The sequence below is a fragment of the Spodoptera frugiperda genome, chromosome 16 (genome assembly GCF_023101765.2).
Source record: "Spodoptera frugiperda isolate SF20-4 chromosome 16, AGI-APGP_CSIRO_Sfru_2.0, whole genome shotgun sequence".
In the NCBI taxonomy this organism is placed as follows: Eukaryota; Metazoa; Arthropoda; class Insecta; order Lepidoptera; family Noctuidae; genus Spodoptera; species Spodoptera frugiperda.
Window position 1 is genome coordinate 1931592 of NC_064227.1, and position 23451 is coordinate 1955042.

General features: G+C 33.7%; 2 protein-coding genes across 17 annotated transcripts in view; one reads left to right on the forward strand and one right to left on the reverse strand.

Moving 5' to 3' along the window:
- LOC118280617 (filamin-A) overlaps positions 1-12188 on the forward strand; it is a 111804-nt gene extending 99616 nt beyond the window's left edge. For all 14 annotated transcript variants that reach the window (XM_050699544.1, XM_050699542.1, XM_035600829.2 and 11 more), the window contains 7 exons: positions 4376-4566; positions 6716-6871; positions 7884-7953; positions 8298-8416; positions 9046-9142; positions 9609-9815; positions 10878-12188. In XM_050699544.1, coding sequence (XP_050555501.1) covers positions 4376-4566; positions 6716-6871; positions 7884-7953; positions 8298-8416; positions 9046-9142; positions 9609-9815; positions 10878-11062 — 1025 coding nt within the window. In that variant the 3' untranslated portion in view covers positions 11063-12188. The remainder of the gene's footprint in view (positions 1-4375; positions 4567-6715; positions 6872-7883; positions 7954-8297; positions 8417-9045; positions 9143-9608; positions 9816-10877) is intronic.
- A 1680-nt stretch (positions 12189-13868) lies between these two features.
- LOC118280641 (zinc finger protein rotund) overlaps positions 13869-23451 on the reverse strand; it is a 174574-nt gene continuing 164991 nt past the window's right edge. For all 3 annotated transcript variants that reach the window (XM_050699388.1, XM_050699389.1, XM_050699387.1), the window contains one exon: positions 13869-17141. In XM_050699388.1, the coding sequence (XP_050555345.1) occupies positions 16128-17141 (1014 nt within the window). In that variant the 3' untranslated portion in view covers positions 13869-16127. The remainder of the gene's footprint in view (positions 17142-23451) is intronic.

Genomic DNA, 23451 nt, shown 5'->3' on the forward strand with positions numbered 1-23451 from the left:
ACGTCAGATTTTAGTTATGTATTTTGCAATGTTTGTTTATATTTCTTTAGATGTTACTCACCCGGAATTTGGATTTAAGCTAGATATATGTAGAAGCCAAAATTTTAAAGAGCACGATTCCTAGACTTCAGAAATCAGAATTGAAGGTTCCAAAGTAATAAATCAACTATTCACCTAAGACAATATATAAAAGAAATTTTATAAAAGATAATAGAGATAATATTAAAGAAATTTTATAAAAAAGAACGCGCCATACAACCTTTTCTATTTATTAAATTTATTTGTTGAACACGGTACACACTAAATTACACCAATCCCAAGTTTATTGTTTTTAACATGGTATCTAACGTCATGACTTTTATCCCCGAAAGGGTAGGCAAAGGTGCACATTACGGCACGTAATGCCACTATATAAGTTACACCTACTTTTCACTATTTGGGTTATAAGGTAATCTATTACATGAGGATGAGCCTATTGCCAATTGTTTTTAACAATAGGAAAAATCCAAAATTTGTTACCAATAAAAACTGACACTATCCTACCAAATAATTAGGCGACAGTTATTCTATGAAGAAGCCACAGCTGCAACCATTAGCCATGCGTCAGTATAATTACCATCCTATTCATACACCATAAATGGCTAATCTTAAAGCAATTAAAACTGGAGACTTAATTAATAAAACGGTATGCTAATGCAATATTAGCAAAACAAATATGACCGGGTAACAAGGGGCTGCTACTGTTAAATAGTCATTAAATGCAGCTGACGTACTTGTGTCATCAGTTTCTTATGTTTCTACTTTGTAAGTTGATAATGTTTGATACTAGCTTCTGCGTGTGACTTTGCCTGCGTTCCTGTGGAATAGAAAGTATCCTATCACCTAAGTCAGCTCATACCCTGTCTGTGTGCAAAATTTCATCAAATTCTGTTTAGTACTTTCAGTGCGATTGACGGACCAACATCTAAACTAACATTTATAATATGTAAGTGTGATTCTTTGAAAGATAAGTAGGGCTACTACTAAAAGAAACTTTAAACTAAAGTACATACTTATAATAAAACATTATTTTTTAGTACAACCTATCACAGGTTAGTTAGGACTCTTTGTCATAGGGTAATCATCTAAATAGTCCGTCACTTAGATAATAAAATAAAAAAATATTAGACACGTATTTGTTTATTTTGTCATATAAGGTTACAATCCTACTAATATTATAAATGCGATGCTAATGGTAATTTATCAGGGTAGTTTAAATAAAAATAAAGGAGATTAGAATCTCGAAAAGAGACGCTCTTTGCTTCCCTTACAATTACATGTAATATATCAATTTAAAGTAAAGTTCTTAAAGATTTCTTGTATAAGCTTGGCATTGTACTAAAAAAATACAAATTGTGACATGCACTAGATGGTAAAAACTAAAACATTTTTATAAACTGCTACTAATGGCACTTCCTACTTTTTATCTTCCAATTCTGACGTAACACCAAAAGCCACCTGCACAATATTTTCTTCGCAAAAAGCTAAAATTCAGTTTTTGCTTTCAACAAAAACTTCTTAATAAGAAGCAGAAGGAAACGGGCCGGGCATCGAACCCTTAACATGTCAATACCACTATTTTGCATAGCATACGTCATTATTTGAAGCACTGGGCGGTTGGTCGCACTGTTGAGTTAACTGTCGTTAGAAAATATGAGTTTAACCTATTGTATGAGTTACAATGTACTTTTTTATAGATAACGAAACGAATCAACGAATTTTTATGATGCCGTTTTTGTTTGGTCACTAGGACAGCGTAGATATTGAAAGTTGCTAGAAAAGTTAACATAAGAGTGCTTTTCCCACTGATATGTGCTATGTAGCTATGCTATAAAGATGTAATAGCTGAGCTATGAAACTATGTAACCGTTACCACCGATACTATGCTATGTAGTTGTGCGAATAAGATGTGCTAAGAAGATGCGTCGCCGCAAAGTAGCTATGCGAGGAAAATACGCAGCTGGAGTATGTGATGTAGTAGGGAATAGTAGGGAATAGGCGATAGTAGGGAAGTCATTCATAGCACGCATCTTTCAATATAAAAAAAACATAACTTAGCTGAGTGCGTTTCCTATATATGTACCAATAAATATAATCGATGGAAGCCAAACGCATTCACAGCAACGTAGCTTAAGCACATGTCTGGTGGAAAAGCACCTTATGGTAAGTTTATCTGGCAACGGGATGGGATTCCATTCGTATAACTATTAAAATATTACTGGCTCTTTATTAAAACTTTTATTTTTCTTTTTTCATGCCATCTAAGGATTGAGGTTTGTATCTATAGGTACCTACACTAAATTAAAGTTTTAGAAACTGTTGATTAAGAATTTAAAAGTAAAATGAAGGACGCATAAGTAACAATAGTTGATTTTTAAAAACCTGCCTGTCAATAAAACTCCTGTCAAAATAGGTCCGTCCAATTCAGAGATTAGACAGACAGACAGATAAAATTAAAAAAATATATGTATGTATCGTACATATATTCATATTTATGCATGTAGTAAAAAGGTTATTTCAATACTACAAACAAACACTCCAATTTTATTTATTAATGTAGATTTAGATAATATTCACTAAATACCATGTATAAATGAAACAAATTACTTTTGAGTCGTTCTTTAACTTAATTCCTAGTTGATCAATTACTAAGCCTTTAATTCTACGGTAGCATCAGCCCTTTAACTAACTCCGAGACAAAAGGATTGTTTCCGAAAAGGTCTACGAGTATTCCTTTTTTCGTCCAATCAACAAAAAGTTTGTTGAAAAAAGTCCTACCTCGGATGTAAATAAATCTGTAACAAACTATATGGCCACCGCTGAGAAATTCGTTCATATTGAAAAACGATAATCAAGCACGAGAACCAATATAATAAGAAGGTTCTGTATATCTGTCTGTTAAAACAGCTAGTATGAATGAAGTAGCCAGCTATTTAGGTTTTCATTTCATCAACAGCTTATAAGTGGCCACTGTTGGTCAAAGGTCTCTTTTCATGTGGAGAAGAGAGTTTGAGTATTAACCACCAGGCTTGCTCATGCGGGTTAGCGACTTCAAATTTATAATTACAAATTATAAGCCCAGGTTTCCTACGACGGTGTACAAGATTTATAATAATATCTCAATTTGTTTAAAATTAGTTATGACAATTAAACTTGAAAGTGAAACCTATGGATTATAATAATATTCCGTATTTATTTATGTTAGTTTACGAACACATAGGTACATATATACTTGAAAATACATAATAATTCGACGGTTGAAAGGCTAATTGATATTAGCGACATTTTTTGCGATATTGAATTATATGCGATATTCAGAATCAGCGATTTTTTTTTCCGTCACGTGTGAACAAAAATGTTTAGATCAATATTAGCTTTATTCTTTATTAGACCGTCGATATATATTTTCAATAATTTAGAGCTCCAAAATTATATTGTAAGGAATTAGATTGTATTGATTTAAAATCAATACAATCAAATTAGCCAACAAGTTCAAATTTCATAACCAAAAAATCCTAAAACGAACCCTAAATAAACGTAGAAAATTTAAATATCTCAAGTCAGTCAACCAAGAATTATTGGTTGCATCGTTAGTACGTTATACGGAGCGACATAGTGGCTCTTTTTTCCAAAATCCAACAGCACTTTTTGCAATTTCGTCAGTTTTTTTTAAACTAACCGAATTTATTAGGACATTTGTCGATTGTATTTGGGTGGCTGGCCGTATTAGAATACGAATTGGCTTCGTATTTAATTGGGTGTTCCGGTTTTTTGTGGCACTCGCTTACGGGACGTTTCCGGATCGGATCTTGTTTGATTGCTTGCTTTGATCAAGTTGGGATTAGATAGCTGATGGTTTAGTTAGAAATGTGGGGCGATTAAAGGATTTATTAAGGAGATAGTAAAGATCTAACATTAAGAATTAAAGGCTTTTCATTAAGATTTAGGTATTTTTGTTGCCGACGGGTGGAAAGGTTGTGAAGGACATAAAGGACTTTTTCTAAGTCCAAGCTAAATTAGAAAAAGACAATGATAGTGAAAACGATACTAAAACTACATGCAGCCTCTATGAACACTGTCTCGTAAGATACAAAAGAAAACTGTACCCTTAGTACGAGTTTGCTTTACGTTTGAAGTAATCGAAACGAGAGCGCAATCGGCGCCGGCGCACTGATTACTGATAATAGAAGATCAGGTATCCCTAGCATAAGACACAGAAAATACTTTAAACCTTATTCAGTTAGTTGCAAGACTTAAAACTATAAACATTCAGACAAAAAGCCACATAACATTTCTTCTGACCATCAAAAATCTAACCACCATCTTCTATTCCCAGGCGAATACCGCATCGGTCTCAAGTTCAACGAGCAGCACATCCCTGACTCTCCCTTCAAGGTCTACATCTCACCAGCTGTTGGAGACGCCCACCTTCTTGAAGTGGCTCAGTTCCCCGACTCAGCACAAGTGGACAAACCCACACAGTTCTACATCAGGCTCAATGGAGCCAAGGGTAGCTTGGATGGCAGGGTAAGTGTATTCATTTTTAGCAAAGTAATTGCACCCATTATATAGGAATAAATATTTGTAATTTTTTATGAGATAAGACAACAAACGATCAATCAGATCACTTGATGGTAAGTGATTGGTGCCGCCCATAGACACCAACAATCCATCTAACACTTAAGAACTTACAATTGCGTAGCTGGTTAATGGGGCTAAGATTTGATGATCTGCATATTAAAGTAGATTTTTGATAAATTAAGAAAATTTTAAGATCAAAAAATCTTTGACTTAAATGAAAAGATGTCAAGAATAGGTACGGTACCTAATTGAATTTTCAACCTACAAAATGATTTGTACGTTGAAATTTAGAAAGTACGTTATTGGGGATGACGTTGGGGTTATCACTTTATAAGCATTTATTGTGCTTAAATGTTTCTTTACAATTAACTTTTATAGAGGTCCTTGCAATAGTATTCTAAGGGTCTTACACATAATATTTTAACGGAAAACCGTTTCCAAAATCCACCATATTTCGCACAAGTACAAGATAAATTTAAACATTTATAAGGCGAACTAGACAATATCTTGTAATGCCCCCTCTAACTTCGGTTTGATTTATCGTGGGAACATGACGATCGCCTATGTCCGGCTGTGTCCAAGATTTATGATCGATGGACCACTGTGCAGTATCAAACGTGCGTTTATTCCACGTTTAGGGTGATTTTTTTTTTACCACATTCGCGGAGATTTGGGCTCACTGTGCGAGTTTTGATTTTGTGATTTTTATTTTGATTTATTTTTGAATAAAGGAGGGAGTGATAAGTATCTTATAATAGCGTGTTTTTTGTAATTTATTAAGGTTAGCTAATTTGTATAAAGCTTAGCTAATTAAAATAAAACTGCATCTGAATTAGCAGTAAATTAGTCAAGTTAAGTCAAAATTATTTATTCCAAATAGACCTGGAAGGCACTTTTGAAAGCAAATATATTAATATTAACAACGTCTGTCGGTCGATCAGTCCTCTATTGAAGCTATTTGCTCGTTTCAAAGAGTAGATTCCTATGGAGAAGAACTAGCAAGAAACTTCATAGGTTTACTCTTTTTCAATGAGGTTCACAATACAAATTTTGGTTACATTGTTTCGATTGCTTTAAATATGTGAGAACAATGTAACGCCAATATTCAGTCAAAAAGATAGAAGAAGAAAATAACCTTAAGGGAAAAAATAATATGAATAAAGTATGATTGTTATATTGATATCATAATGTAACGCTTGTTAAATGACACACTATGTAACCTAGGCTATATAACACATTAAACGCCATGGGTGGCAAAATTCACCGGCGCTAGCAAAGGATTTGTCTTCAACAGATTTTTATTGGCAGTCAAAGTTAAGTGTACAATAAAGCATATAAATAAATATATATAATGCAAGTCATAAGGTTAATAAATTGACAGCTAATAAAAATTGTCGGTCAAGTTTAAAGCCAAAACCAATACAATACATACAGAAAAACAAAATCTTACACGAAAACCAAAAAATTATAACAATATCTGTACACATTCTTGCACAGTGTGCCTGACCCCAGATTTCGTGGACAAAAAATGTAATAAAACGAACTGCCCGCACGTGACCGGCTTGTTGCAGAATAAATCATGTCGCCACTAATATTTTATAAGACTACCACTGTCCGATGAATACTGTGGCTAACTTTGCCACGTTGTGCCATAAAAATTAATATGGGGTGTGGAAAACTTGCCCTCGACGGCTAGTCAAAAAAACTTGTGAGATGCGTTGGAATTCTGACCAGTGAAAAGAAAGTAGAAAAACAACAAGGTTTAGTTTTCCTTGTACCATCTCTATATGAATATAAATACTAGATACTTATACATCTTGGGACACTGTATGGGATAATGAGCTTTATGATTTTTTAGGCAGTGTAGTCCCGTGTCAAATTAGGAATGGATAACAACCTATCGTTCAAAATCAGATTAAAAAAATATATATTAGACACATGCATATAAAAACAACTTTATTATACAGTAAATTCAAATTTGAAAGAGTGGCTACGTGTCTTGCGCAGTACTTTCAGGAACAATTCCACAAGTCTTTAATTTTGTTTTAAATGTGACGTTTAAATTTTTTAATAACCTTGCGTTCTCTTCCACCAGGTGATCGCCCCATCAGGCAAGACAGACGACTGCTTCATCCAGAACATTGACGGAGACCAGTACAGCATCAGGTTCATGCCAAGGGAGAATGGTGTCCACAACATCAACGTCAAATTCAATGGAGTCCATATTCCTGCGTCTCCGTTAAGGATCAAGGTTTGTTCAGAATTTTATGACTTACTAGCTTCTGCCGTCGGCTTCACCCGCATTCCTGTGGGATAAGAATCCTAAGTGTTATTCCAGACCCATAATCTATCCCTGTTCCAAATTTCATCCCAATCACTTGAGCGGTTTTGATGTGATTCAGTACACACAAAAACACAAACTTTTGCATTTATTTTCTTTACCCAGTATCACCTAGTGCTCAAGTGATCCTAACTATCAATCTCTCAGATTAGTAAAAGAAAGTATTAAACATTTTTGCAATTTTAAAAATTCTCAGTAATTTCACTGTGAAGTATTGAATTCTGTCCCGCTGTGCAGCAAATGTCTAGCCTCCTATTAAAAGCTCAGTTACTAAGATTATATTTAATTTTACTTTCAAATAATACATGTTTGTTAAAATACTTATATTTATGAGATTATAATGATAAATATTTAAAACTACAGACATGGACTAAAGCGCCACTCAAGGCTAGAGTTACCTTAAAGATGTTTCCCGTTTACTCTCATAGATGGCGTAACTGATCACTGTTGCACTAGTAGAAAGATTCTGTGAATGAATTATAAGTATTTAAGGAAGATATTGTAAATGAATAATGTAATTATTATACTTAATCTGATTTAGTTCTTGTTCCTGAATACAATTTCAGACTTCAAGCTTATTTATTACTGATAAAATTTAAATAAACACTCCCAATAATACTTTGACCGACACGAGTCACACTTGCGACCTCTTGATAAAGGCAGTCAACATTATTTGTATGTATAGAATAGAATCAAACATTACTTTGCGAAAATCCATGCAACACTATACATTGCATTTTTAGTTTTAATTCCGCTTATATGATGATGTATTTTTTAACATGCGGTGTGTAGCACCTTCCTTCTGCCTGTAATTAAATGCTCATGCAGCAGAGGTGGCACATAAGAATTATTTGTATGATGGTTCTGTGAATGAACAAAATGTAGTTATAACAGTAGTAGTTAATTGTGATGTCTTCTCCAGGTCGGAAAGGATGATGCCGACCCTGCAGCAGTTCACGCTCATGGACCTGGATTGGGAGCAGTCAAGACTGGTAAGTTTAAGTAATTCAATTATACATATTTAAGTGGGGGAAGCCGTGCTTCAGCACGAATGGGCCGGCTTGACTGAAGTGATACCTCGGCCTTATAGAAAACCCACGTGAAACAATACGCTTGCTTTATGTTTCGTTGTGTGAGTGTGGTTACCCGAGACCTAATTTCGTTCCTACTCTTCTCATTATTGGATTCCCCAACAACCCTTAAATTCCTAACCCGCAAAAGGCCGGCAACGTACTTGTAACGCCTCTGCTGTTTCGGGTGTACGCGTGACACTTAAAAGCTGATGATGATGATGATAATCATAAAATAGAACATTTACATTTCCAACTTGTTCCAGGTGTGAAGACGGATCTGATCATCGACACCTGCAATGCTGGAGTTGGTCTGCTGGCAGTCACCATGGATGGACCTTCAAGAGTTGCTATGGACTGCACGGATGTGGATGAGGGTTACAAGGTAGGGTCATTGTTCCTGCAGTATATCGTATCAGAGTTAAAGATCAGATCAATATCGAATATAGCTACTTTTAAACGCTTTTGCAACGTGAAAATTTAAAAGTTCTTCAGTTCGTATGTCATTGAAACTACACTCAATGTGCAGTGGAGGTCATATCACTGATATGATAATGATAAAGATATCGTGGTGGCCCGGAGGTTTAAGACGCCCGCTTCTTATGCATGAGAGTGCGGGTTCGAAACCTGCCAACGGCAAGTATCAATGTGACTTTTTATATGTACTTTAATTATATAGACACCCTGACAAACCGTGAAGGAAATCATCGTGAGGAAACTGTTATAATCTCTAATTATAAGTTTGAAATCCCAAACTCGCATTGAGCAAGTATGGTGATTAATGCTCAAACCTTCTCCGCGTGAGAAGAGGCTTTGGTCAGCAGTGGCCAGTTATAGCCTGATGATGAATGAGGATGAGAAAACCTACCAGTCTTATATCAGTTCAAGACCGCATTACTCCTCAATGGACAGTATTTTCGTTTGCATCGCATATCTGCACAGAAACAGAAATGGACTTTGAAAATGCAAATTGAGTTTTAATTACTAAGATACTGAGTTCCATTTTGTCTGCAGGTTCGTTACACACCTCTTGCGCCTGGATTCTACTACATGAGTATAAAGTACAACGGTGCTCACATCGTCGGATCGCCGTTCAAGATTGAAGCTACTGGTAAGTTATTAGAGCTTTATTTTGATTGTCTTCTTCGATATAAACTTATACTACTTACAAATCTTGGATAGTTTTTTTTTAATTCTAAGTACTTTTTTAATCAGGGCTTTTCTCAAGACATTTGGTTTTACTTGCCTTTTAATTTATGGAATAGGGATGAGGAAGGGGTATAAAAATTAAACATCTATTTAGTCCATCATTTAGATAATAAAAAAAATGTTAGACACATTTTTTTCATATAAGATAACATTACTTATATTTAACCAATCAAAGTACTACTACTACTACATAAAAATGTACCTAGAAGTGACGTCACACAATATTTCAAATCGATATAATTATCTTTGAAAGAATTTGTTTCCATAAAAAAAATACGTGTCTAATGTTTTAAAATAATCTACAAGACGGACATTAAAATAAAAAATACTCACCTACCCTATTATACCAACCTCCTTCTCTCCACCAGGTGCAAACCTCGCCGAAGTAGGAGCTCAAGAAACATCATCAGTAACCGTGGAGACAGTTCAGAAGGTTGCCAAGTCCATGCAGAAGCAGGGTCCAGTGCTGCCGAACTTCAAGTCTGACGCCTCCAAGGTTACCAGCAAGGGTATGGGCCTGAAGAAGGCGTACCTTAACAAACATAACCAGTTCACGGTGCACGCCGGAGATGCTGGTAAGAATCTTTTTAGTTGCTAATGAAAAACGCTCAGAAGGATGGGGTTCTTGAGTTAAAACACAAACTTTCACAAAGTAGTTTATTTTATTCTACTGCACAAAAATATCGGCGAGTCTCTCAACAACAAGACAATTCGAAAATCCCACCAAAATGGCGAATGGCGGGCCGAGACAGTGTTGCAACGTTCGAAAACTGAATCGATTTATGAGTCGATTTAAAATTATGATAAATACTATCATCGGGTTTTAAGGATATTACTATTTGATAGATTAGTGTTTAAACTGAATAATATTATGAATTAGTAATGAATATAAATATGATAGGTGATAAAATTAATGACTGTTACACTAATGTCCGAATACTCAAACGCTACTCAATTTTAAGACGCTCTCAAATGTAGTTCCGTCACTATCAATTCTTTATTAAATGACAGAGATAGCACGATATTTAAGTACAACTTAAAATTGAGTAGCGTTTGAGTATTTGGCATTCGTCAGATATAAGGGTAGGAAGGCCTTTGCCCTGCAGTGGGACGATCATGGCTGAAATCTAATGTTAATCTAAATCTGATCTAAGTAAGATATGGCTAGGATGAGTTTTGAGGATATTTTATGGCTTAGTGCGGAAGAAAAGTAGATCACCTTGATGGTAAGCAATCGGTGCCGCACGTGGACTGGCCGCAGTACCAGATGATGCTACGCAGCAGAAGATTGGAGGAGAATTAAATAATATTAGAAAGAGAGTTTTAAAATATAATAAAGTAGAAAATATTAGTGTTTTCCTTTTCCATTCAAAGTCAAAATCAAATCATTTATTCCAATTAAACCATATATTTAGGTACCTACTTTTGAAATATAATAAAAGACTGTCAGTCTATCCGTCAGTGAATCTAGGTGCTCGTTAGCATTAATTTAATGTGTAAAATTATTCCAATTGTTTTTCTAATATTACCATATGATAGTAGTCTGGTATAGAGTTGTGATTGCCAATATACTCAATATGACTCAAAACATAACTGGTATAAAGAGTGCAAACTATACTTCAATTTTTCTTCTTCAGGTAACAACATCCTCTACGTGGGTATCTACGGACCCAAGGGTCCCTGTGATGAGGTCCAGCTCAAACATAAAGGAAAGAACAACTATGAATGCTGGTACGTAGTCAGAGACAGGGGAGATTACATCGTCATCGTCAAATGGGGAGATGAACACATCCCCGGCTCCCCCTACAAGGTGGAAGTTTAAGGGAGAAAAGTAAAAAGGGGGTTGGGGTGATAGTGCATACAAACTAAAACTAAAAAAAAAAAATATTTTTTGAAATGTATTATTTTTTCTGGTGTATTTTTCTTTTTCTGAAATTCTCTAGTCATTTCTTTTTGTATTTATTTTTTGTTTTTAGAAGCAAAATGTTTAGGCTGTATGCGCTATCATAGTTTCTTAATTTAATTTTAGTTTTCTTAAAATATTATTTGGATATGGTTTAGAAATTCTTACTTACAAAAAGTAATTGTAATAAAATACAAATAAATTCATGTTTTTCTTTAATACTGCATATTGATTTTCTAGACATATCTAAATATGTTTTAAGTATATTACCAAAGCTTGATTTAAACTACAGGATAAGGAAAAGGTTTGTACATCCATCTTGTTACTTTGATCTCTTAAATACCGTGATTTTTATTGATTTTACCTCCCAGTTGTGACTAGTCATCAGATTATATTGTCAAAAAGTAATAATAGTTATATTAATATGCAATTCTTTGGTATAATCTGAAGTATTTTTAATTATAGGCGTCGTCAGAAAATATTTTTCTTTAAGAGTATAGAAAAAGATAAAACCACCTATTTCACGGTAGTGACAATTTTATTAGTAAAAAGAAACCTTTTCACTATCCATCCCGTGTTTTTCTTGATCCTTTATATTATCTATAATTAATTTTAAAACATCATCATTATCAGTCATCTCAATTTCCTATTACATATATTATAATAAGCATTTTTACAGAAGTTCTAACTAAATATACAATATACAGTAAATAATGGTTTTTGCTTTACGGCAACGATGCCGATTTGTCAGATGCAATGTCGATAGATCATTGTGATTATTTTTTACTTTTTTGTGTTTTGTATTTTATTTTTTGTAGTGTATTTTTAGTTTTTTCTCTAGTATCGGAGTTGATTGTTTGTATTTTTCTTTGCTTATTTAGAAACGGTAGGCGTATATGTGTAACTCCAACGTCTAAGTTTTTAATTTTTACTAAAATCTAAGTCTAGATCTTATTTTTGTCAGACTGATTTTTCTTTTTATTGAATGTGCCATTTTTATTTTATACAATATTTCTATCGATGTTTTATTTACATAATAAAATGATGAAAATAATAGTTTGACAGTCGGCAGATACAATATTTCTGATTTTGTCAAAGTTATTTTTTTTGTTTGCGGTAACTTTGACAGGTTGTTTGTTTTATCGCGTTGTCGTAAGTTCAGTATTCTGGCTAATTTTATATGATTCTCGTTTAGTATTTAGGGCGACTAAATGACAATACATATAAAGTATTAACTCAAAAATATTCCCTTTATTTTTTAAGTGCAGCGGGACACAATTTACTGGCCAAGAATTTTTGCGAATTTTTATATTTTTTGTTTTGTATTTTTTCTTTGTACCAAATTCCTCTACTTCTTTTTTTATAAAAAGTTTTTGAAATAGTCAGAGGAGTTTTCGACAAATTCGCTTACGATTTTTGGTTATCAACTTTTCGTAGATATTTTTTTCGTTTATTTGTCGTGAATTTCTACTGAAAGTTTATTTATGTAAATTGTGCCTTTGCCATCTCATTTAAGTATTATGTATTTGCTTTCTAATTTTTGTATGGTTTGTGTATGGAATTTGCCTACGTAGGTAGAATGATCCCGTATTTGTAAATACCTATTTTAAGTGTTTAATTATTATAATGTATTTTGCGACTGTTAACTAAATAAAAAGAGGAAAGTTCTAAAAACTGTTTTATTTTACACTTTTATATTTTTACTAGTTTCTTTAAGCGCATCGCCCGCGTGACCGTGAGGTAAAAAGTATCCTATTACCCAAGTCAGCACTTAATTCACAATCCGTTCAGTACTTTCAGCATGATTGACAAACAAACAAACTTTCATATTTATAACTTTGAAGCGTGATTCTTGACTGTCTCACTGATAGAGTGCTGTTTGTTTGACAAGTTTGACAAGCAGCAGCGAACCTACAGTTCATCTCAGGTTAGGTAAAGAATTCTCGGCACTTTTGGTCTTTCGAAAAAAAAATCTATAACAGTACAGAGTTTGAAATTGTTGCCAATGCCAATGCATGGCAATAGATTAAGCCTCTATTAAAATCTTGTCTTCCAGTTTATGAGACTCAATAGATAACGTATTGTGTCTCACATAGATCTATGCTCCCGCATACAACGGGCTAATATTATATGAGACTCGTAACATGACTGATGGGAAGATGGAAAATATCTAGTTATTGTATTGTTGCAACTTAATTTAACTAAATTGATATCTTTTACTTACGCTTTTACTTACGTATTTGATTGTGTCAGCTATTCCTTCATGTGACGTCGGTCACATCACATTATGACATCAACAGCCTATAAGTGGTCACTGCTGACCAAAAGCCTGTTCTCGCACGGAGTAGGTTTGAACATTAATCACCACGCTAGCTCAATGCGGTTTGGCAGGGTTTCCTAACGATGTTTTTCCTTCACAGTTAGTTATTGGTGTCTAAAAAGTCTTAAAAAGTACATGTAACTCGGAAAAAGTCACACCGGTACTTGCCATTGGTAGGTTTCGAACGTGCACCCATGAGAAGCGGGTGTCTAAAACCAGGTTACCATGACTTAGGTACCTAACCATGGTTATATTTTTGATATATTGTTTTTTCTCAATATTTTAGTATCTGTGGAATTAATAAAAAAATTAATCCATGTGTGCGTGTGTGTGTGTATTCTGTGTTAGGGTATTTTGAATGTAATTCGGGTGGTAATCAAATAATTGATAAATAAAAGACACAGGTATAATTTCTTGGCATAGTTGTAATTAATTTTTAATCAATTTTAAGTAACAAAAAATGATTTTTCGTTCATTTTCATCTATAAACCTTAAAACGAGAACGCTAGAAAAAGCGAAAAACTAACGTAAAACGAAAAAAAAAAATTACTTACAAAAATATCGTATTCATAATAATAAGTTTACACTTAACTTAAAAAAATCAAATTACAATATCACATTTCTACTTATAATAGAGAGATATTGGCGATTTTTATTCCCTTAAATCCAAAATTTGAAAAAACATTGGGTTTAACTCTTGGCTCATTGTCATGTTACAATTAATATACAATTCATACTTAACAATAAACGATCGGAAGAAATACTTATTGCCGTTATTAATAATAATTAAAGAGAAAACATATTTGTACAAGAAAAATAAAGATTTGGCTAATTTGTGACAGACAGACGGCCATCTCGCCCCGCGGACCCTAACAAGTAACCACAACCTAACATTTTTTACAACTAAAAAGATCAATAGCAAGTTAATTTAGAAGAATAGTCATTCCTCCAAAAATAGTCACTCTTTCCCGTTCCATCTCCTATCACATTTCTTTTATTAATTTTATCTACTAACGCTGATTCGTTCGGAAACAATAAAACAAATCAACAATGTGTCTGTTCGTATACATGAAACTAGTCTAAAAAATCGATGTACGAAGGGCCTATTAAGTACGGAAAATAGGAATACATTACAATTCCAATGTACGCCACTACCCCTGAGTTCTTATCGCTAATATAATTGAGCATAAGCACTTTTAGATATTATAAAGTAAACAAAAAAAAAAAAACAAAAAATTGTTCAATAAATTTTCATGGATTTTTTCCCTCAAAAAATCGTACTCGTATTTACAAAATATTTACAAAAAGTGCACCTTTTCTTTGTGTGACGTAAAAGAAGCGATTTGGCCACTCAAATGTATTTCACACATGAAGATAATTAATTATAATTAGAAAATATATTCGACCCGCGATGTCTTAATAATAATTAACTTTTTTTTTGTTTGCCATAAAACATTTAAAAAACTGGAAGAATACATTTTCTAAAATTTTTTTGGAGACATAAAATGAAAATACAAAACAAAAAATGAAAGTTGGATGATAGATAAAGCTAAAAAAATACATAAAAATATGATCTAAGTAGGAACTGAGTGCAAATGTGATGATTAAAGAGATCTATTTATTTATTCTTAATGAATACAATAAAAAATGCAACAGAAAATAAGATGTGAAGTATTTGAGATATTTTTTTTTTTCGAAATCGCATGTATTTATAACAAATACTTGCTTTTGTCAGGAACTTTTTGATTCAAATATTTAATGTTTTATTACTTATTTTTAATTAATAATTGTGAATAAATTATATAGAATAGGTATAATCCAATGCAGTCTCACTCTAAAATGTTTAATTTCACGTAAAATTTCGAATAATATGTATAAAAATGAGATGCTGTATAAAGAACCATTTTTTGAATTGATAATTCAATCATGATTTATTTTCTACTTATAAAATATAAAAATCACTGGGACAACAATTATGCATCGACAAAAAATTATGCAGAAAAAAAGAAAAAAAAGATTACCGACATTTCCTATAAGTTTTGTTCTTGTTCAAAGATTAGTTTCCTTTTTACAAAGTGAACATTATTATGCGTCCGAGTTGCTACGAATGTTTGATCGATAAATATTGCCAAATGCTGAAATAATTTGTAAGAAAATAAACGAACAAAAATCGAAAGCATAAAATCTTAAACAATATAATTTTAGATAAAATTTCCCATCCACATCAAATACTATCACAAATATAAAAATTCAATTCAATACGAATCGTATTTTCTCAAGTCTTTTTTCTCCAAACCATGTCAGCAGTGTACTCTTAAAGTGAAATAATTGCTGCGAACGATAATTGACGATCAAACCCTCGGATCAACTGGGTTCAGAAACAACCGTAAACAAAAAACTAATCAATAAAATCAGTATATAAATGGAAAATAAATCCGAAATCACATTCATACCCATCAAATTTTGTTATCTACTTCACAAAATTTCGAGTATCCATACAATTTTATAATTCTAAAAACATGAATTTGTTTCTCTAACAGTAAAACCGTAATACCACTGTCATCGAGAGCGAGATTCTAATATATATAATTTTAATATTTCGTTAATTATACAACTAGTAATACCATCATAAGTACATACTATACTGAGTGTACCTACGGTAAGTTACTGCTTATCCTTGTGCGATAACGCATGGGGGAGGATGTGTTCCGCGGGCAGCAGTGCCGAGGGTTGGTGCGCGTAGTTCCTGATCTGATGCAGGGATATCAGCTGGTTGGGGAAGGAATTGGGCTGCTGCTTGCCTTGCTGGAAGTGTAGGGGATCGTAGAGATACGGCCGCGTGGGGAGCGCACTATGGTGCGAGAGCCCATTGAGGTGCGGAGCCATCGAATTGATCGGTGTAAATGCCGAATTCGCGGCGGACGACACGGGCGGCTGGATGCGGTCGTCCTGGCTCTCGTGCTGAGCAAACAGAGCCCGCTGTTGCTGCAGCTGCTGCTCATGGTGCTCGTCGCTCTCCCTCTGTTGGTGGTAGCCACCTTCATCAGACATGTGCGCCGCAGAGTCAGGGCTGACCTTGGGCCAATACGGATGGTCGCCGAAGGGTGCGGCAGTGGGCGCAGCAGCTCCCAGGGACCTGTTCAATCCACTCAATCCTAAAGCGGATATCGGTGGCCGCTTGTCGGCTCTTTCCGCGTGCTTATTCATGTGTTTACTTAAGTACGTCTCTTGCGTGTAACTCTTGCCACAATACTGGCATATATGAGTTTTCAAATGCTTCGATTCTTTATGCTTGGGGATGTGTTCGAGAAGGTCCTTTTCGTGGGTAAAACATTTATAGCAGGAGTTGCATTTGAAGGGTTTGTCGGTCTGGTGGCACCGGCTATGGCTTTGGAGGTTGGAAAGTTGAGAGAAGGCTTTGGTACATCCGATTTGGGTGCAGCGATAAGGTTTGTCTCCGGTGTGTGTTCGGATATGCTGTTGGAGGTGCGACAGCTGAGTGAACTTCCTCTGGCAAATCTCGCAGCGGTAGGGCTTGATGCCTAAGTGGATGCGAGAGTGTTGCGCCAGGTACGAGGAGTTGGCGAAGGCTTTCGGACACTGCGTGCAGCGGTAGGGCTTCGCCTCGCGCAGGTGGATCTGGGTGTGCAGCTGGAGGTCCGCTTTCGAGCCGAAAACCTGAAATGAACAGAAAAGAAACTGTTAATATTACTGATAACTTAATTTACATCGGTATTACTATGTAGGGTATAAACAACGCAAAATTATACAGTCATTTCAGATAGGAACACGAGATAAAAATATTAATTGAAACATAAGAAATGTTGACCGATTAAAAACATACAACACGCGACTAAAACAAGTCGAGCCAGCAACTTAACGCTACGAAGAAACCGAAAAATCTTAATGTTACAAATGATTTTCATCATCACTGTAATCATCAAAAAGTGAATTTCGCCCTTGAACGACATCCGCGGGCAGCCGGAACAAATGATTCTTAGTTCTTTTTTTTATTTGCCCAACTCTTAATAAAGGCAGGATGTTGGCTTCACGGCGTTTTCCACGCGCAGTAATCGCTTTGACTTCCTTATGTACGTCTGGGCAATCAGAACCTTTGACTCAGCCTCTGGGACTAAAGCAGTAGCATCCAAGTTTATAAAGTCAAGTTAATTCAGATATATTAGGAAAAACATAACTAACATAAGTAAAATCCTCGAGCTATTCGATAATACATAGCGTTATATAATAAACATAGACAATAATAGATGAATTGCAAATTCAATACCGAATCGAAATTATCGAAGACTGAATTTTAAATAAGTATTTGTATACACGTGCCAACAAAAGCCGGTACTTTCGGCGGCTCTGTTCGCGCACTAAAGTGTTTCGGTACACCATTGATACTCTTTGTGATATCCCAAATTAGTTTCTAACTTAAAACTGACACGTCATCTCTTAGAATCGTTTTCATCTAACAATGAGGCTGCTAGCCACGTTCCTTCGGGCGCTGTCGATCCACAATCAAATGATAATGATCTCAAACCCAAAGCAAATAAAGCTCAAACTATAACATCACCAGTCGATGCTGACGGTTGTAGTGTCTAACAATGAACGTTAGGGAATGTATTTGATAAAATAGATGTGGCAGACGATTTTGAATTTAAATGTGATTTGTATAGAGTTCCTTTTGAGGATGGAGCCGTGGTTTTTGATTCTACCGACCGGATTCGTTCGGTAGCACGTTGCATGACTGGCGAGAAGTGCGAGACACGAACGCAATTGGTCACAGATGGAACATAATTAAAGTTTGGGGCACTACTTAATGTTGTGAAGCAGTAGATTCGAGGTGGTGGATGACTTTTAATAGGTCTTCGTGAAGGATCGCCTGATGAGGAATCTGTGTTAAATTGGTGGAACTTGGAATGTCGGTTTGGTACGGTTGATATAGTGTAAGGATGCTGGTGGAACAACACAGGTACTACAATCAAGCACGAAATCACGTACTAATGTAACTATGTAAAGAAAACTGAACTTAAAACCACGGAAATGATATAAGAATTTCTTGGCAAGTTTTAAATTGTATGGAATTCTATTTAACACATTGAACGCCGTGGTAGTCATCGGTGACCGACGTTAGCGGAGGATTTGCCTTCAACAGTTTTCTATTGGCAGTCAAAGACTGAAATACAGAATCAGATATTCAGTACCTTTTAAGCATTTATTTTAATTTTAGACTAGAATCTAAAACTATATTTTGCATACTGTAGGCAGTATGAACAAAAATAACACAGTCGTCTTTAAGGAAATTGTCTTCTAATATCGTGTTTATTATATTATAAACTATATGCCATCAAGATTCAACAGACGATGCTTTATTACCTAGAAAATTTGGCTTCCAAAGTGGTTTCGTTAAAAATAAACTTGTATCATTACTATTGACCTTGGCAACTGGTTTTACAACATAATATGTTACTATATGCAATATTTTTTCAAGACTATTATAATCCTTACTATGTTGCTTTATTTTATTTTCATTCTATAACTTTTTTATTTTATCAATTTAAATGTAAATTAGCATAATAAGATAAAATAAAAGTTGTATATTTACAGAATAATAAACATTAATTTTTTACAAAATATCAGTTTTTTTTTTGTAAAATGTAAACTGTATTAAATGAATCGACATAGTTATTTTGTAATAACAATAATGAATAGTGGTTCTACTAAAGCCATTAATTACTCAACGTGAGTAACTACTGTTTGTTAGTAGGAAATATGAAGTACAGCGAAGCGTGAAGATGGATGAATTAAAATGTTAGGATGAACCTCTAAACCAAAATAAGGAAACGTATTAAAGTAATCTTGATGATTCACATTGATATAACTCATAATGTTCCCGCCTAGTATGCTTCAAAGAGGTAGTTAGAGTAGAGCTTATTATTACGAGACAGCAAAAAAACTATCGAATTTTCATATAACACAGAAAGAAAAAGTTACATCGCACAAAATTAACAAAGAAATTGTAGTCACCAGGGGGCCTACTCTAATTCAACGAAAAACGAAGTTTCGGACGAAACTTCGCAGATTGTATACTACAATTCTATTTATTGCGATCTTTCTTTATGAACGGATGAAATGAAAATAATTTAATAACTTTTGATATTAAATTAAAAATAAAACGTTATTTCAAGTAATTCTATTAATAAATCAATAAAACCTACGGCCAAAAATTTAACGAAATTTCGGATTCGAGAACCGAAGTAGTCCCCCTGGAGTTGTTTCGATCAAAACTAAATTTTACTGATTTTAATATTTAGTCATATGTAAAATCAGTTTATAAAAATCATACTTAAGAAAAAAATTACAATGACATTAAAAATGATAGATTTCTGTCTGTACTGATGCTAGATGTGGGTCCAAAAGAAAATACTCCATCTGTCACAATTTTAAACTGTCAGATAAAACTTGACAGCTGTCATAATAACCCTATTAAAATCAAGACAAGATTAGGTAAGGGATGGTTTGACGTAAGGGTTGAAGGTTTTAGGGTTAAGGGTTATTAAACACTGGTCATCCGTTACCTCTGTCCCGTTGGAGAAAAATGTGAGGGGATGGTACGAGTAGAAGAATGGTATAATTTTTCGTTGTACAGCGAAAATTCGGGGCTAAATATTCCTTCATGATTTTTATTTTCTAAGTATACTTCTTTTTAGAAGTCATTTTGATCAAGGTTTTATAGTTATATTATAAAATAATAATCTAAATGCATAAATAAATTAATTTACAATAAACCACCTGTAAAATCAGCCATTTTTAAACCAGATTGTATATAAACGACTATGTATTAATGCTATGTATAATTCATACGATCACAAAAGGCCTCTTGAATAACTACAGGCATTTTAATAATTAAATAAATATCATTTAAAGTTATCTATCTAGCATAATCTTAGAGCAGGTCTGATGAGTTCACAGTTTATATTTGAATAATCAATTTCATAAGTTATCACTATCAGGCTCCCATAAATATTATTTCATAATATTAAAATAAATCACGTCATCATTTGAATATTTATAAACAGGAAAATAGAGCAAATAAGCAAAAGTTTATTCAAAATGCAACCTCTTTTCTAAATTTGTTTTTATTGGAATCTTACTGGCTGGAAAGTTTAAATATTGAATATTTTATAATGGTTTTCTCCGTTCAATTCATAATTCGAATAACAAAAAAAAAATGAATAACATTACTTGAATTACGTATTTAAAAATCAAAACAATTGAGAAATATTCAAGTGTTGAATAACATTGAGTGGGATTTTAGCATAGAAACAACAGCTGAAAAACATGTAAAAAATGAAAACTAATTTTCTTAAAACCCTCGAGTTTTCACGCAAAAACTGTGGGTTGGCAAAAAGGGCCAAAGCGGGACAAGACTTTTTGCCGCCCCAAAATTATTATTAATTGTAAGCATACATTCTGTCTGTTTATCTGTGGACATTAGACCCCCAGCTAGGGGCCGACTTGCCCCTTAATAAGGCATAGTTTTTGCCCCGCAGATTAATTTTCGCAAAAGCTTACGGTTTCAAAATGGCTGCCAGTTTTGACATTTTTTTTTAGTTGAAAAATTGTCTAGAAGATTTGTGGCCGGCCGTTGTTTATGCTAGTTATTATTTTTTGTATTTGAGTTTCGTGTTTAGGAAAATATAATTAATATGTGTCATTATATTTTTGTGTCAAATATAATATATTATGTAGACTTCTTACCTCACTAGAACATATTTATGTTTGATTTAAAGAGTCAAAATAAGCAATAAATCAAAGCCAAATAATCAAAGCATTTATTTTAATTAATCCTTAATTAAGCACTTTTGAAACGTCAAATTGAATTGTCCGTCAGTCTGTCTGTCATTGCATCTAGGTACTCATTCTAAAGCTTTCGAATGGAGAAGAACGACCAATTATTTTCATTATCACTATTATAAATTATACTTTAATTAAAATAAAATCTATTCCGAAAAGCACTTGATATAAGTAGTATTTGTACGCTACTATAGAATAGGATCGTATCTGCAAATCCATGTCAACAAAATGACATATGAGTGACACACAACAGATTAATTTCTTAATACCAAACACACGGCAGATTAAACAGTGCTTTACACAAATTAAGTCTTTTCCTAAACACAAAACAGGTTTACGAATTTGTTTATGTAAATCAGAAGCGATAAAATTTTAATGGCGAATTTATGAATTTATATTGTCACTTTGTGGACAAGAAAGTAAGAGTTTTTATGTTTTTTATTGTTGAGAAAAACTTAATTGTAGGTCGTTTTTTATTAATACTTATTTGAATTATTTGTTAACAGTAGTTTATAGTTTGGATACTACGTTAGTTTAAAAAGAACGATATGCAACTTGATTAACTGCCGTACTCAGAGACATTTAATGATGACTTAAACTATTTCTTAGTAACCATTTTGTTCCCAAAACGATTAGGTACTAAGAACAGACTTAAGAATCCATTAAATGGCTCTGAGTACGGCGATAAACTACTAATTCACCCAGATTTTCCTATCTAATCTAGATTTTTTACTCCAAGTATGACAATAGACTTTTTTAACACAAAACAGAAATAAATTAAGTTCCGAACAAAAGACTAAAAGAACTAAGAATCTAGGAAGCAATAAAACAAATTAAAAACAAGGAAAAGATTCACAAAAATTCAATTGCCCACTTCCGAATTGATTAAGATTCAATGATAAAGAATAAGTAACGAAATTAATTCCTTACTTTACGATTAAGCAAATCCAATTAAATTATTCAAATTACAGATTAAAATTTTTACAATTACATTAATTAATGGTTAATCATTTATTTATTAATGTGTAATTGTGTTTTTAGTTACGGATTTCACTAGGCAACACTCAAAATTTCCCGGGGAAAATTCATACCGTATTTTATTGATAATCATACACCTAATACCAGAAAAATAATAATTTATTTCAGTCACGTATAGGAATGGAGATTTTAACATTTTTGTAAAAAATCACTTTTTTTATTAGTTTTGGAGGCTAGCTCTAAATTCTTCTTAGTAACGATCACAATAATATTTTGTAGTGTCAGTATACATTGATTTCTTTCGCCATTTCTCGCTTTTGTGTTAATTCTCCGGATTTATTTTGTTTTATTTTCACCGAAGAGTAAAAAAAAACCCATAACACCGTTAAGTAATTACGAAGTGTTATCGTGCATATTTTGGTTTAGACGTTCGCAACCAAGATAAATATTGGGTGCCACACATGTGTTGCTTCTCATGCCACAAGAATTTGACAAACTGGTTTAATGGAAAACCAACTAAGATGCCTTTTGGTCAACCTATGATTTGGCGAGAACCTAAGGATCATGTAAGTGACTGTTATTTTTGTCTCACAGATGTCAAAGGATTTTCTAAGAAATCTAAGCACACAGTAAAGTACGCAGAGGTGTCTTCCGTAACAAAACCAATACCACATTCAGAAGATCTTCCAGTACCTCACCCACCAAGTCACGTTGAATCCTCAAGTAACACTCCTAGTTCTGATGATGAATGTGAAGACTTTCAAGTGGCAAGTACATCTAAAGCACCACATTTGATCAGCCAATCTGACCTTGACGATCTTTTTAGAGACTTAGACTTACCTAAGGAAAAATGCAATGGATTTGTTCAAGTCACGGAAATTTTTTTGGGAAATAAACGATCGCCTCAATATGAAAGCCTTATAAACCAATTGTTACATGCTTATAAACAACTGGGGTGCAATATGTCATTAAAAATACATTTTCTGCATTCGCACCTTAATTTTTTTAAAGAAAATCTAGGCGCAGTGAGTGATGAGCACGGTGAGCGCTTTCACCAAGAAATTGCCTCAATGGAAAAGCGTTATCAGGGAAAATGGACCACTTCAATGCTTGCAGACTACTGCTGGTTTTTAATTAGAGAGACACCAAC